The sequence below is a fragment of the Parambassis ranga genome, chromosome 5 (genome assembly GCF_900634625.1).
Source record: "Parambassis ranga chromosome 5, fParRan2.1, whole genome shotgun sequence".
In the NCBI taxonomy this organism is placed as follows: domain Eukaryota; kingdom Metazoa; phylum Chordata; class Actinopteri; family Ambassidae; genus Parambassis; species Parambassis ranga.
In genome coordinates this window covers 17691160-17705416 of record NC_041026.1, presented here as the reverse complement: position 1 = coordinate 17705416, position 14257 = coordinate 17691160, and the positions used below count along the sequence as shown (strand labels likewise).

The following is a 14257-nucleotide window of genomic DNA, read 5'->3' as shown; positions in this document are numbered from 1 at the left end:
CATTTACCGACCATTTAATAATTGAGTACGTGTGCTTTATTTATTAAATGTAACATCTCGCTTGTAATTGCAGATCATAGCTCCTGTAATGTTTTTGGTTTCAGGATTCTGCGGATGTTCCTTAAATGTTACATTACGTTAGAGTAACGCAGACCGCTAGAGGTCGCTAAACCCCAGGACTTTCACATAAGAGACAGGATGAAGTAACATTTGAAGATATAAAACTCACAACAATGAATAAGACAATACGGATTAATGTACTTTAATTAGAAAAACATGACAGCACTAAAATATCCTGTGAGCTCTGACTGTTAGGATGCCACTGCTCTCCAGAGACATGCTCACAGTCACAGGGTCCACGTTGGAAGGCAGTTTGCATCTGTGGGAGAACGTGTTGGTGACAGAGCCATCTTCACCCAGCTGTGTCACAAAGACAAATATAATACATACAAACAAAAGTACTAACTTATTAATAACATTTTCTATTATTCTGTTCTATTACAATCTTTCCATTTCAGTCTTTGATTCAGATAAAAATGTAAGTCCAGTGACTCCTAAATGCATCATCCGTATTCTGTTGTTACCATTATAGATTATATTTTCTTTGTCAGGCTGACTGCATGACTCACCTTCTCTGCATGGACCTCTATGAGGTTGTTGGAGGATGTGATGATAACATCCTCTGGAGAGAACTCACTCACATCTACTGTGAACAGGAAAAGGTCGCCGATGATCTGGATCTTCCCTGTAGGATATGAGTGGCCTGACACCACATTTTATGGTTAGAAATCTGGAAGAAAAAAAATGTTCACAGGAAAGAAAATAGAAAGTTTAGCTGACCTGTAAATTTGTGTTCTCTGGCGCTGCACTGAGGTAGTGATCTTGAGTCTTCAGATAGATTACTGTGACCTCTCTCCATACAGACTGAGTCTCTGTCCATGATCTTGTAAATTGTCTCTGCCTGTGTTTAAACTATCCTCACATGTGAGTCTTTTATAGGCTGCTTGGAATTTCAGGGTGCCACTCGCCTCCTTAGTGATTAAACCGGACATCTAATGACTCAGATATTTAATGTGTCAGAACTGTTGTGTCCGGGCTAGGAGCCTGGGTGTCTTTGTGTTTGTGTGTGAGAATGGGTGTGGGGATGTTTTTGTGTGACGGAATATTTTATGATTATCAAATGTGTCAATCTCAGATTTGGGCCTGAGATGTCACACACAGGAGTAACATCCTTCTACTCTAAAACTATTTAACCTTAACCTTAAAACACATCTTCACGGTAAAATGTAATAATTCTTATTGTGCAGACAAAAAGCAAGTCTCCAAGAGAAACACACACATCCCCCCAAATGTAACCATGTAAATGTCCACACACAGACACAAAACTGAGCTTTTTAAAGATGTAAAGATGAGGTGTAAGGAGGATTGGTCCCAAAAATAACACTGTAGCAATGCGTTTCCAGTCAAAACCTTGCAGAGTGTAAATATAACATGGCTCACTGACTGATGGCGGTGTGATGGAGCACTGTTTTATATAGGTGTGACATTCTGCTCCACCCTGGCAAAGTCACAGAGGCTGATCAACTCCATCTGGATGACAGGCAGCACCAAACAAGCACTGTGAGGCTGTACTGCTAATTACAAGTCAGAGCAAACTGTTAGATTAAGGGTTAAACTTGGTCACAAAATTACATTCTGCCAGATTAAACCAAGCTAACAAGCATGAAAAGTAGGTGTTGTCTTTGAATCAGATCTGAACCTTGAGGATCATGTGGGATCTGTCTTTAGAGCGTGCCTTTTTGCAGTTTTGTGCTACCTTCAGTGTATTATCCAACAAGGTCCCTGAGGACATGGTGACAGCAGCAGTGCAGGAGTTCCTTCTTACAGCATGGTGAGGAAGTGGGATGCTGAACTCAAAGGTGGCAGACAAAGCCTGGAAAGCCAGTCATTGTCACACACAGGTCTTATGAAGAGCACTGCGGTCTATAATACAATACTCCAGATCTACAAGCACCATGATGGCCTCTGTTTCTGGCAAAGGGAGTGATGCTAGAGAACTAGAAGAGGGTCGTGCTATGTGAAGGGCCTCAGATCTCAAAGACCACTGTTGGAGGAAATTAAATTAAACTCCACTGTGGTGATGGCTGCAGGAACGTAGATTAGAACTTGTCCAACACATCCTGTTTACCTGATTTGGCCCCACAACCTCATCCTCAAGATGAAAGTGGTTGCCATTGTGACTGCAATAATGATGTCATTGCTGCTGTGGAGGCCCACCACACAGGCTTCAATCCTCATAGCTGGACTACTGCTGCTGTCAAAGGAACACATTAATCACAATTGTCTGGCCTCCTACTTGAAGAAGTGGAGCATTCTCTTATCTTGACCCCATCTTCTCCTGTGTAAACTGAATGAGGTCACAGTCTGTAGGCTATTACCATGATGCAGGCTGGGTAATCTTACTGGAAAATCAGAGCCTCTGACTGTGTCTCAAACACAGCGTGTGTGTGTGTAAACATAGCTTTTAAATTGTCATAATTTGTTATTATTTTATCTTAACATTGACCTAAACAAAAAGTGCCATACCACTGAATTTAGAATTAATCCATTCATGATACATTTCTTTCTGGTCTGACCAGCCACTGTTTTTTGTATTTTGACTCAATGATGGGAGAAATCCATTCACATGGCAACACTGATTTTTTTATTTAAACACAAAAATACACTGCCTGGCAAACATGCACCAGGACAGTTATTCCTCATGTAACAAGTGACATAAATATAAAATAAAATAAATATTAAATAAAAAAAAATGACAGTTGTATTAAGACATAATGTAAACAAACAAATGAGGAAAATGCATGGCATGATATAGAGACTAACTAAAACAACATAAGAATGTGTGATTCTTTGCCCTGAGTGGAATAAGGATTCCAAATTTAAAAACGAGTCTCACTGATCACTAAAAGAAAAACAAACAGACTTAAGGATCCAGAAACTCTGGCAGGTTAAAGTGAGTGCTTGGAAGAAGTCGCCCTTAATCATAAAGAGCTGTAAATAGTTCAGTCACTCAGCAAATGCAAGGCCAAGCACTCTAACATTGTCTCACATTTTACAATTATTTATAATGTTTATTTACTATATCAAAAAAATGTATGCTCAACATAATAAACACATTTATATAAAGATAAATTATTTCTTTTATAAAGTACATTAATGTTTTCAGTCCTTTCTGAATGGCCTTGAGGGTCCTCTTCAGTCGCTCAGCCACAAAAAAACAAATCCAGCGACAGCTCAGCAGCATGGCTCAGTTTCATCCCCCCACACACTTCAGCCCTCATGGTCCATGAGTGAAATGACATGGTCGGTCGGTCAGTGCGCTTTGATTTGGAGGAATGCTTCAGATCACACTGCAAACACGCTGAGGGAGCTGGTTTCATCTTTCAGGCCTAGGATGCTATATGCTATCCTCTTCATGTGACCGGGCAACCGCACTCCAATGTTCCTGATGTCTCTAAAAGAAGACAAATGAGACCCGTCAGTAAGTTAGACACAGCATGGGCTCTGTTTTTCCTTAAGAACTAACAGCAGCATTGAGTCCGGGGTATTTATACCTCCACAAAGATGGTGGACTAATTCACTTCTTTATAATCACAACATGCAAATATGTTAGTTCAGCATAAGTTCTAAGTTCTATCACAGAAGAGATATCAACCTTCTCTCCAGTGTAATGGAACTATATGGCACAGCTAAGTCATGGAGGTGATGGTGTAAATCATGAGAGTCTGCAGCTGATACACAGAATGAAAGGAATGACATGAGGAGTATCCCCACATTCACAAGCTGGCTAACAAATGTTCCAGCTGAGCGCTCAATACTTTCTCTGTTGCTGCTGGATAAATCAGCGCAGCATGTGCTGGTGCCATGTGTACACTTACTCGTGCCTCAGTGCAAGCACCTGCTCCATGGTTGAGACACCAGCGCGGGCGAAGCTTTCATTGTACTGGCTCATTTTGATGGATTCCAGCCACTCGGGCACCGACCTGAACATGGTGCCGTCACAGCCGCTGGTGCTGGGCAGGCGGATGGACACGCTTTGAAGAAAAAAAACAGATCACTCATCATTTTACAGCTGCTTTACTTTCAACAGGAGAGAAGTCATTTTATTTGGAAAGCTACAAACTATCAATCAACACCTAGAAATATAAACTTAAGTTCTGCAATTTACCTCTAAATTTATGTATTTTCTTTTGCTACAAAAAAACTCCAGTCTCCAATATAAATATTCATACCGTGGGTCAAAATCAGCGATGGGTTTTAAAGACTCTGGGCTTCGGAGAAGTTTGTCTAGAATGTTGACGATGTCAGAGAAGCGAGGTCGTTTGGAGCGGTCATGCTGCCAACACTGCAGCATGAGCTGGTAGATGGCGGATGGGCAATCCATTGGAGCAGGAAGCCTGAAAGCTTCGTTGATAGCCTTCATGACCTGAGGAAGAAGAGGCCAGCACCGAGTGAAGGAGGGGCTTATATTTTAAGGTGTACATATATATAAGTTGGTGGGAAACTACGCAGGGCGTCAGGAAACTTTCTATCCACACATATGCAGCAGAGACTCTCAGTGGTAATATACATTAAAGTTTGGCCTTCACATGAGCCAAACCAATCCCTCATCTCAACCATTAGGGTTGTGACAGATGAAGCATACCTCATGGTTGCTCATGTCCCAGTAGGGTCGTTCACCAAAGGCCATGACTTCCCACATGACGATGCCAAAGCTCCACACGTCGCTGGCTGAAGTGAACTTCCTGTATGCGATGGCCTCTGGGGCTGTCCAGCGGATTGGGATTTTGCCTCCCTGACAGAGGAGAAACATGAACAAATCATATTTAATGTGTGAAGGGAGTGGAAATATGAGGCGCTGAAACACTCGAGATACAGTTAACAATGCGCCTTTTGTTGCCAGACTGAAAAAGACTTTTCAGCTGCACAAAGGTAGTGTTAGCCTTACTCTGGTTGTGTAGGTGCCTTCAGCGTCATCCTCCAAAACACGTGACAGGCCGAAATCAGACACTTTGCACTCCAGGTTGCTGTTGACCAGAACATTTCTTGCTGCCAGGTCCCGGTGGACGTAGCTCATGTCAGAAAGATATTTCATGCCAGCTGCTATTCCACGCATCATTCCCACAAGTTGATATGAGGGAATCTCTCCATCGTGGTCCTAAAGTGAACAAAAAGAAATGTTAAACTGTTTTACTGGAGAAATATACAGAAATAGACCTAAATGCTGGCTTCAGGGTGACGTGCACCTACCTTCAGATATGTGTCGAGAGCTCCATTCTCCATGTATTCTGTCACAATCATGGTGTGTTTACCTGAAAATTAAAACAAAAATGTATTTAGTTAAAAAAATAATAAAACAAACAACACTGATTATAAATAAACTGTTAGTGGCTGCTGAGCTTCAGTCTAAGGTTACTGACTTACCTTTAGTGACCACTCCATGCAGGCTGATGATATTAGGGTGTGAGAACTGTCCCATGATGCTGGCCTCACTCAGGAAGTCCTGCCTCTGTTTCTCTGAGAAGCCTGGCTTCAGGGTCTTGATTGCTACCACCACCTCGCCTTTCCCGGTCTTCATCACACCCCGGAACACTTCCCCAAACTCTCCTGATTGGCAGGAGGAAGCCATTAGAAACTGCACACTGAGATTCCATTAGCTAGACGCTAAGTCATCAGACAGCACTTACCAACACCAATGACTTTTTGTTGAATAACTGAACTCTGGTCAATTTCTTTGACAAACTTCTGGATGGCAATATTAGGGTCCTCATACATGTGTGGGTCGACGTATGTCTTAAGAGGCTTAAGCTGATCTGAGGAGAATATAATGACGAAAATATAAGGCGAAATAACTTAAAGGGACAGCACAACAAGCTGAGTAACATCTACTGCATTACCTGTAGAAAAGTAGGGGTCCTCAGGTCCTCCCCTGCCACGAGAGCCCAGTCGCCTAAAAAAAAAAAAAAACGTATCACTAAAAGACTAAACAGAACACAGACTGGCACTTTTAGTAATTGCAGGTCAGTCTCGGCTGTAAGAGATGAAGGGTGTGTTCAATAGCAGCACCAGTTATTACTCAAAACCCTCCCGGATCTGTCATGCCTTCATTTACTTTAGCTCATGGCCCACTGTCACACATGTAGCCAGACTTTAGATAATATTTATGTGTTACTAACCTTTTGCGTAGCAGCACGACGGCCACCACCACCAGCAGAATGACCGCCGCTCCAACTACAGCTCCCAACACCATGGTGGAGCTGTTCTGGATCTGAGACTCAGCTGTGCAAATCACAGAAACACAAACATTTATCAATCTAATGTTACTCGGGGAGAAATTTGAGAAACTGTTTAGCTTCTGTATATTTTAAGAGGTACCTAATGGTGACGTATGAAACTCATGCTCCACGCTGTAGCTGCCAGGGTTGCCTTCGGGACTTAGCGCCTGAACTCTGAACATATAGGTAGTGTCTGGAGTGAGGTCATTAATCTGGACAGAGCTTTTCTCCAAAATTAGGACTGTATAGGTGGTCACGTCTCGCTCATTGTCATCATCCTGCAAAACGAAAAATGAAACATTAGAACAGTTTATTTTAACTAACATTACTCTTAATTAGAAGCTGAATTGGACGGTTTTGTGTGAGAGAAGAAAAAACGAAAGAGCACAAAGCACTCCGTCTTACTTTTCTGCGGTACATAAGCTCATAGCGGTGATTGATGTGGGCTGGAGGCCTGCGAGACAGAGTCCAGGACAGAGACAGACTGGTGGGGCCGCGATCATCCAGATGGATCAACGTCACCTTGGGGGGATCTAACGGCCGGCAGGAGACAGAAAGCAAAATAATGGTTAGTGACTAATCATAGTCTCTGGAAAGGACATGTGGAAATGAAAGCCTTGGGGATTCAGTGGGTTAGACTGAATACCTCTCTCTGTAGTAAGTCTGTCTTATGAAAACTGCCACATTAGAGCTGTATATAGAGTATGTATATGATTGATTCACAATGCTTGACAAAGGAGGACGTCAAAAAAACTGACCTGTATAGTCCAGGGCAGTAGTGATGGTCACGATGGGCCTCTCAGTCCCAAACTGGGACACTCCACTGTGCGCCTCCACACTGAACGTGTAGTTGAGATGAGAATCTAGGCCATTAATGATGACTGTGGTATCCTTCAGGTCTGTAGGTCCTGTCTCAAAGCGGACCTTCTCACCACAGGGGACACATAAAACTCCATCGCAGTGCTCACACTCTACACTGTAGGTGAGGTCAGTGCGGCCTCCGGTCACCAGCGGCGGGCTCCACAACAGCTGTAGCGTTCCCTCTGCTGACAGGGTGGTGGCGATGAGGTCACGAGGGGTAGTGGGTGGAGCTGTGGGAGGAATTACATGACACAGAACAGTCAGATCAACCTGCCTCCAAAGTGCTAAATGTTGACTGTAAAAGTGGGGTTCTTCTTACCAGAGCAGGCTGATGTAGGAGGGTCAGAGGGGGAGCGGAAGAATCCTTCCTCACAGAGACATTCAGTGGCGCCAGCGGAAGATGGCTTTGTGTTGTCAGGACAAACGCGACATAACTCGCTTGATACTGTCGGCTTGAAGTAGCCTGGTTTGCATGCTGCGTGAGAGAAAGAATGAGTGTGTTAGTTTAAGGATGACATATGAAACAGACAAACACAGGAAGGAATGACTGATCAAAACGCACACAATAAGGCAGTAATACTAGCTCCTTCCACTCAACAGGAAGCATTTGTTGTGAGTAACCTATAATCACAGAGTCTTTGTATCCACAGGAATGAAAAGGGATTTCCCTGACGATGTGCCTTCACTCGCCCTTTTTGCTTAGAGGCCTAATCTCAGGTCACACTGCTAGCGTCGACCGGATAACCGCAGAGCATTAAATCCATCAGGTGATCTGATCTTCTGTTCTCCCCCTGTGAACTCTCGGCTCAAAATCTCTGGCAGATAATATTCATGTTTTTGCCACAGGAAATGGCACCTTGGACTCTGGTAGAGTGTTGTAATGGACATTTTAAAGCACAGATAAACAGCCTTCCAGGGCACAAGAGGTTAATGGCCATGAAGACAGGACAGAAATCAGAACACAGGAGTTGCAACTCAGTCTGAAGCTGGCTGTTTCCTCCCTTTCTTCCTTCCTTCCGCTGACACCACTCACAACTGACAGCAAGGTTAAATAGAGAATCAGGAAAGAGGAAAAGCTGGAGACGAGTGCGATTTTATGTTTTTATGGAAACAGATGCACATATTTTCTGACTGTGCTCTGAATAGAGTTAAAAATCTTGCGAAACATCTCCCCTCTCTCTGATTCCACTCTGCTGTCTTCCCGGGGGAGCAGCCTTTCATCTGGCCCCTGCACTGGTGGCCAAGAGAAAAGGTCGAGTGAACCCTGGACTGAAGACGTGGTCACGTTACTTTACCACCAAGGCAGAAGGACCTTTGCACTCCAAGTCCTGCCGCAGTGGAGGAGAAGGAGCAGGTTGAGTTTGAGCAGGAGGGATAAGGATGAATAGATGGGGGGTGGGGTGGGGTGTAAAGGTCTGCAGCACCAACAGAAGTTCTCTCTGGGGAGTCACTTGGCGACAGTGGGGGTGTAGCTGAGGGTTTTTCGCATAAGAAAAGGGGGCCAGCCCATTTCATCTTGAGCTGGAACAGCAGGATCTCTGTCACGTACCAAAGAAACTCCAACCCTATTCATCTATTGTCTCTGAGATTGGACTGAGTGGTGCCATAAATATGTTGCACTACTTATTATTATACAGCTGCAGCATGTGTGCTGTGCACAAACACAAACATTGTTAATGCAACATTTGACAGATTTTAGCATCTCATTTTGTCATTCATCCAACTTTTATTTTCACTTGGTGTAATTTGTGCCTTTAATAGCCCAACAGTCCCTTTGACTACAACACGTGTGAAAAGAACTTCTGTTCCACGCGGCTGCATCTGTTAATTGAATCTGTTTTCTGCTCTTTGTGTCTACCCATTGTTCTAATGAGTGGGAACATGGATTAGGGAGCTCGTTGCGTGTGTGTTAACAACCGGATGAAAAAGCAAAAGGAGGCAAAGCGGGGCATGTCATTGGCTAACAGCTGTCCTGTTGCTCTACTAATCCTCTTGACTAAATTACACTCCACACCTAACTAACCTCCCTCATGCACCAACTGTCGACTCGCTCCCCACCCTGTGACTCTGACCAAGAACAACCTGCTTATTTGTGTCAGTCAGCATTCCTCCTCATCATGCTTCACTTCCTTTTCCCACAACAGTTGGGTTCTTTAGTGGAATCCACACGCAGGCTGTGGGGATATCACTTTCTGTGGGATTCTTGCATTAGAGACTTAAACCTACAAATTGTATTTTACTTATGTAATAAAAACAAGTTTCCTGTATCCTATTAATCAGGTTATCATGCAGACTTTAAAGGGACAGTTCTTCCTGTCATAAATATTTCCTGTCTTCTCCTGTGCCAACTTCCGTTTCAGGTGCTTGGCTCCTGTCATCAGGAACCTCAATGACTGAAACATTCCTTTGTCTTGGCTCGCTCCTCTCTGCCTTCCTGTCCTGCTCTGCCTTCAGTTTCTAGAACCTCAGTAGAGGATTCACAATTTAATCTGCTGTATTGAGCTCTCAAAACTTTGCATGGGCTGACACATTATTTGTTTTTTAAATTTGGTTCCAAAATAGTGGTATAACTTTGAAAATCTTCTTGACATCTTTAAATCTCTTATCTAGTCTGACCAAAAATTTCAGTTTAGAGTTGATCAACTAATCGAATGATTGTTAAATTCCTTCCTCTGTGATCTGGCCACTCTGCCAGTCAAGGTGACTAAGACCATCAGGAGTCATAAACCACAGCCTGACTGTCTAACCACAAACAGGCGTGTCGACCTCATCCCTGTAATCTGTGGCTCCCATTGCCTTGGCAACTCACCCAAAACAAATACTTGTGAGGAGAAGACGCACCGCTCAGGTAGGCATTCTGACACATTCACACGGCCCTTCCTTTAGTCAAACAGTGCTGTAGGTGACGCGAGGATGAAAGAATTCCTTTCAGAAATCCCCACAGCAAACTGTGCCCTTCCTCCCCTCCTTCCTCCTCTCTCTGTGCCCTCTCTCCTCCTCCCACGTTTCCTCCAGACAGTTCAACACACACCACACCCGAGAATGCCAAAAGACAAGCCAACTTCCACACAAACAGTACAGTATGAACACCACAGCTGTGTTTTTTTTTTAAATGACACGCAGGTTTTTTTTTCTTTCTCCAGGGCTCCACATACCACAAAACTTTTGCATACTTTACCTTAGTGTGGGTTGAGCAACAGCATGTTTTCAAAATCTAACTACACATAAAAAAGCTAAACAAATTCTCCACCTTTAATTGGCAATTCAAGGAGTAATTTTCTCAATGTAAACACACAAATTCAAAGTCTACATAGAATTAGGACCTATCTATTAAATGGTCCACCCTCATTCTTGAGAACTGAGGATGAGGCTATGAATAGAACACACCACTAGCCAACAGGTAAAGAGAGGATGAGTCAACAGGCAGGAGCTGTTGAAATTTCTTCACCGATCTTTATCTACTTGATATGAAGAAAACCATGGTTACCTTAATAAATAAATACCCTCTTCTCTCCATGTTGCACCTACAGCTGTGTTTTTGTGGCACATCTCCAAACAGACATTCCTGTGCTTTTATTTTTACACACCGTAACAAATTAGTGGTTGGAGGTGTTTCATTTTCTACAACTATCGAAGCAAATCAAACACTTCTCAGTTGAGTGCGTAGCATATTTCTGGCAGGGCTTACCTTGGCAGGAGTCCCCTGTGGTTTCGTAGCCTGCGAGACATTGGCACTGACCCACTGGAACCACCCATTCACCCTCAGCTGTGCAGTAGATGCGCGGTGTGGCCTGACTGACGGCATTCTCCACGCAGACTCCCTCCACCTCCCTCAAAGCATCTGCCACCGTCTCCGGGAAGGCTGCCAGGCTCTGCACTGTGGACGGGCATGTCTTGTAATAGACTCTGACAGACAGCAGTGCCACACATGCACCCATGTCTTGAAAGGCCAGGTAGAAGCCCCGTCTAGAGAGAGGCCCCACAGTCCTCGTCTCTGTGTTGACCTTAAGTATGCGTCCTCGGGTCACCTCATCAGGAGCGATGGTGGCCACTTTGCGGAACTGTGTTTTACGGAAGTTGGTTCCAACATCGGCATCAGCCTCTGAGATGTAAAGGTTGAAGGTTTCTTTACAGGCGACGGAAGCGCCATCAAATGTGTTGCAGTCTCTCACAACAAAACGGAGCTCTACAGACACCCGGGTCGTCCCTGGGCGCCGCTGAATGAAAGTTGTGCGCAACCAGTTATCCTGCTCAGTAGAGTCTATGCTGCAAACACTGTAGGTATAAAAAAGTGAGCCGTTCACCACCGTCTGGACTATCTCCCACTGAAAAAAAAGATACAGAGAAGAGAGGGATCAGTCTGAGGCCAAAAGTCACTGTTAGCAAGCTGCAGTAATGAAAGGAGAAAAGGCATTTTTGTCAGGGAATAAGTACGGGGTTTCACAGGCTTTGTACTCGCCAAGAGAAGAAGAAGAAACGGTTTTTATTGATGAGACACCTTTCAAGCTCACTGAGAAGCTCATAAAGCACAGAAGTGAGCTGCAGCTTATTTTTTTCCAGGCGTTATTGGCCTGGACATGTGCTATGCTCACGACGTGTGTGGTTTTCCACTGACACACAAAAGGGCTGCCTTTGTGTGAGGCATAAAATCCAGCAAACCCAGCAGCAAACCAACTAACATTTATGACAGTTAAATGAGGTTTATAAGCAGCAAAATTGGCAGCAATTAAGACTTTTTAAGAGAGGGAAGCAATGACAAGTTGAAGATTAAAAGCCTGGATTTGAAATTTAACACATCATATGTTAGCAGATAAAGTGGGTTTCAGGGCATAAATCAGTGCTAAAAGTTAAAATATCTGGTACATTTAAGCTGCATTATATATATTTATGCTGCAGCTGTGAAAACAAACTGCAAACAGTGATTTCTGGCCTAAGTTTAAATACGCTCTCTGTATTTCAACAAAGCACGTTTTGACAGAGAAAGGGGAAATCCTATCCGATGCAATCCTTAGATCTTTGAGAACAGTCACACAGGGAAAACGTAGCCCACACACTTGAACTGGCCATGTCCTGTTGCTTTTTTTAGGCTGGAAAGCCACTGAACTATACATAGGGACAGAGGGATGGTTCGGCACATATGGACCAGTCTCTCCTTTTTTTTCTTTTACTTCCCATTGTACACATTTTTATATAATAATCTCTCAAATTCAGTAAAATAACCATGAAGAAGAAATCCTACAATTTAGTTTAGTAGGTTTTTTTCTGTTGGGAGTGAAAACAATCTTACTGTAACCATGTAAAATGAACTTTGGTGCTGTAAATTTAAATGTGGGTTTGAACCTTGACATTTTAATGGCATTCATAGGTTCTTTATGAAAGGGTAGTGTTAACACAAGACTAGCTGAGCTCTGCCAAACCTCATCTAGCTGCCACTCATTCCATCTCTCCCAGAGAGCTTATTCAGAGGACTGACTGAGCAGGAAGAGGCCTCTGTTATACTATCACTAAGCAGGATTCAAATTCATAAACTATAGCTTAAATATTTGTTGCCATGTGCAGAGAAAGACAGTCTTAAAAATGCCTGTTGGGGTATAAATACTCACTCCGTTCTCATATGGCAACGTCAACCAGCCCAGCTCTGACCCTGAAGTTTTCATATCCAGCAGGACTTCTGCAGGGACACACAGGAAAACCATATGACACAGTAACAACAAGCACAGACCTAAGTTCATGACAATAATCATTTAATAATCAAAGACAACTAAGCGTGTATGTAATAGTATAACAGCTTTGGAGGTACACTCAAAAGTCTGTGGGGCCAACAGCTTTATGAGGGGGCACATGCCACGCTTTGACATTCTAATCAAGCATGTCGGCCTGATTCAGGACTTCATTGACCGTGTCCTCCTGGTGCGGGATACAGGACTAATAATGTCTGAGAAAGGCGTGGGCACTTAAATTGCCATGACATGAGAAATACATGAATCTGCGCGTGAAAGAGAAAAGTTAAACCATCAAACAGGTGCCCCTTTAAGCCCCCCTCAAGCTGACCACCGAAACTAATACGAAGTCTTAAAAACGTTGTTATGATCATCCTTTTTATTATCACTAAAAAACAGTTCTCAATGATTACGAGAAGCTAATGTACATATTAAAAAGAGAATAAGCTACATTTGAAAAACAAAGTACTTCTTCATTTGAAAAAGAAACAACACATTTAGCTTTACAGTGCCATAAATTCTAAAACTTCCTGCATATCAGATTCCAGCCTCCTGACTCATGAGGTGAGGTGCAGCTGAGCTAGCTTACATTTTATCCAAATAAAAAAAGTAAAACTTACGTTCTTTCGCCTGGAGGCTGATAGAAACTCTGTTAACAAATAAAAACAAGAATAAGTAGACTCCGCGCGGCTCCATGTTCTTTTTTTTTAACACAACTTTAAAAGTCGTGTTCGCGGATCCACAGACAGTCTCCTCCGGTCTGTCCCACGCACTCCAAACACTTCTGACTCCACCGGCTGGCTGAGCACGAGCCCGCAGCAGCCCATTGAGAAACAGGTGGCGTCATCGGCCCGGCCCGCCCCGCGCGCCCTTTGGAATGTGGAAGCTGTCCCCAAATATGGTGATTATAGGGGCGGGGCCAGACACCTGTTCCATTCAGAGGGATGCGGAGCTGGGGGAACTGCACTGTCACTGCAGGATAATGAATATTAAATTCAACTTTTATTACTTGACCCTATTTTGATATAACATTTTGTTATGTTGTATTAACAATTACGTTGTTTTATTTAGATAATGATTTTGACTTTTTCCTCTTTTATTTGTCTTATGTACATTTTTGTACTGTTATTGTGTATCAGGTCGTTTTTAGATAAGTCTTTTGAATGTTATTGGTAATTATTAGTGAGGAATAATGACCTTTGTAGACTATTGGTCCATTAAAAATGTAACCCTTTGGTTATTTTTTTTATCATTATATAATATATTTTATTTAGCATTAACAGGTTAATATAGTTACCAAATAAATGTAGAGCAGTAAGAAAAAGATTTAATCGGTTGTTA

General features: G+C 43.1%; 2 protein-coding genes across 2 annotated transcripts; both read right to left on the bottom strand.

The window, feature by feature from the left end:
• Positions 1-21: 21 nt before the first annotated feature.
• On the bottom strand, positions 22-989 carry LOC114436166 (heat shock protein beta-7-like). The gene is made up of 3 exons (XM_028406295.1): positions 841-989; positions 630-763; positions 22-420 (listed from the first exon to the last, which is right to left on the bottom strand). Exons 1-3 carry the CDS (start codon positions 938-940, stop codon positions 286-288), a joined length of 369 nt encoding a protein of 122 aa, XP_028262096.1. The 5' UTR covers positions 941-989; the 3' UTR covers positions 22-285.
• Positions 990-2681: 1692 nt separating this feature from the next.
• epha2a (eph receptor A2 a) lies at positions 2682-13612 on the bottom strand. The gene is made up of 17 exons (XM_028405652.1): positions 13537-13612; positions 12800-12867; positions 10885-11521; positions 7516-7671; positions 7094-7426; positions 6741-6868; positions 6436-6613; positions 6237-6339; positions 5958-6010; positions 5748-5873; positions 5485-5667; positions 5311-5372; positions 5009-5218; positions 4706-4855; positions 4293-4486; positions 3939-4094; positions 2682-3514 (listed from the first exon to the last, which is right to left on the bottom strand). Exons 1-17 carry the CDS (start codon positions 13610-13612, stop codon positions 3406-3408), a joined length of 2922 nt encoding a protein of 973 aa, XP_028261453.1. The 3' UTR covers positions 2682-3405.
• Positions 13613-14257: the final 645 nt, after the last annotated feature.

Excerpts from the sequence above, each read along its gene's own strand:
- LOC114436166 (XM_028406295.1), bottom strand. The coding sequence starts at position 940 with ATGGACAGAGACTCAGTCTGTATGGAGAGAGGTCACAGTAATCTATCT. Across the intron at positions 764-840 it reads CAGAGAACACAAATTTACAG|GCCACTCATATCCTACAGGG; the intron begins GTCAGCTAAACT and ends ATGTGGTGTCAG. Across the intron at positions 421-629 it reads TAGAGGTCCATGCAGAGAAG|CTGGGTGAAGATGGCTCTGT; the intron begins GTGAGTCATGCA and ends TTTGTGACACAG.
- epha2a (XM_028405652.1), bottom strand. The coding sequence starts at position 13,612 with ATGGAGCCGCGCGGAGTCTACTTATTCTTGTTTTTATTTGTTAACAGA. Across the intron at positions 6,340-6,435 it reads GTTTCATACGTCACCATTAG|CTGAGTCTCAGATCCAGAAC; the intron begins GTACCTCTTAAA and ends TGATTTGCACAG. Across the intron at positions 4,095-4,292 it reads ATCGCTGATTTTGACCCACG|CGTGTCCATCCGCCTGCCCA; the intron begins GTATGAATATTT and ends TTTTCTTCAAAG.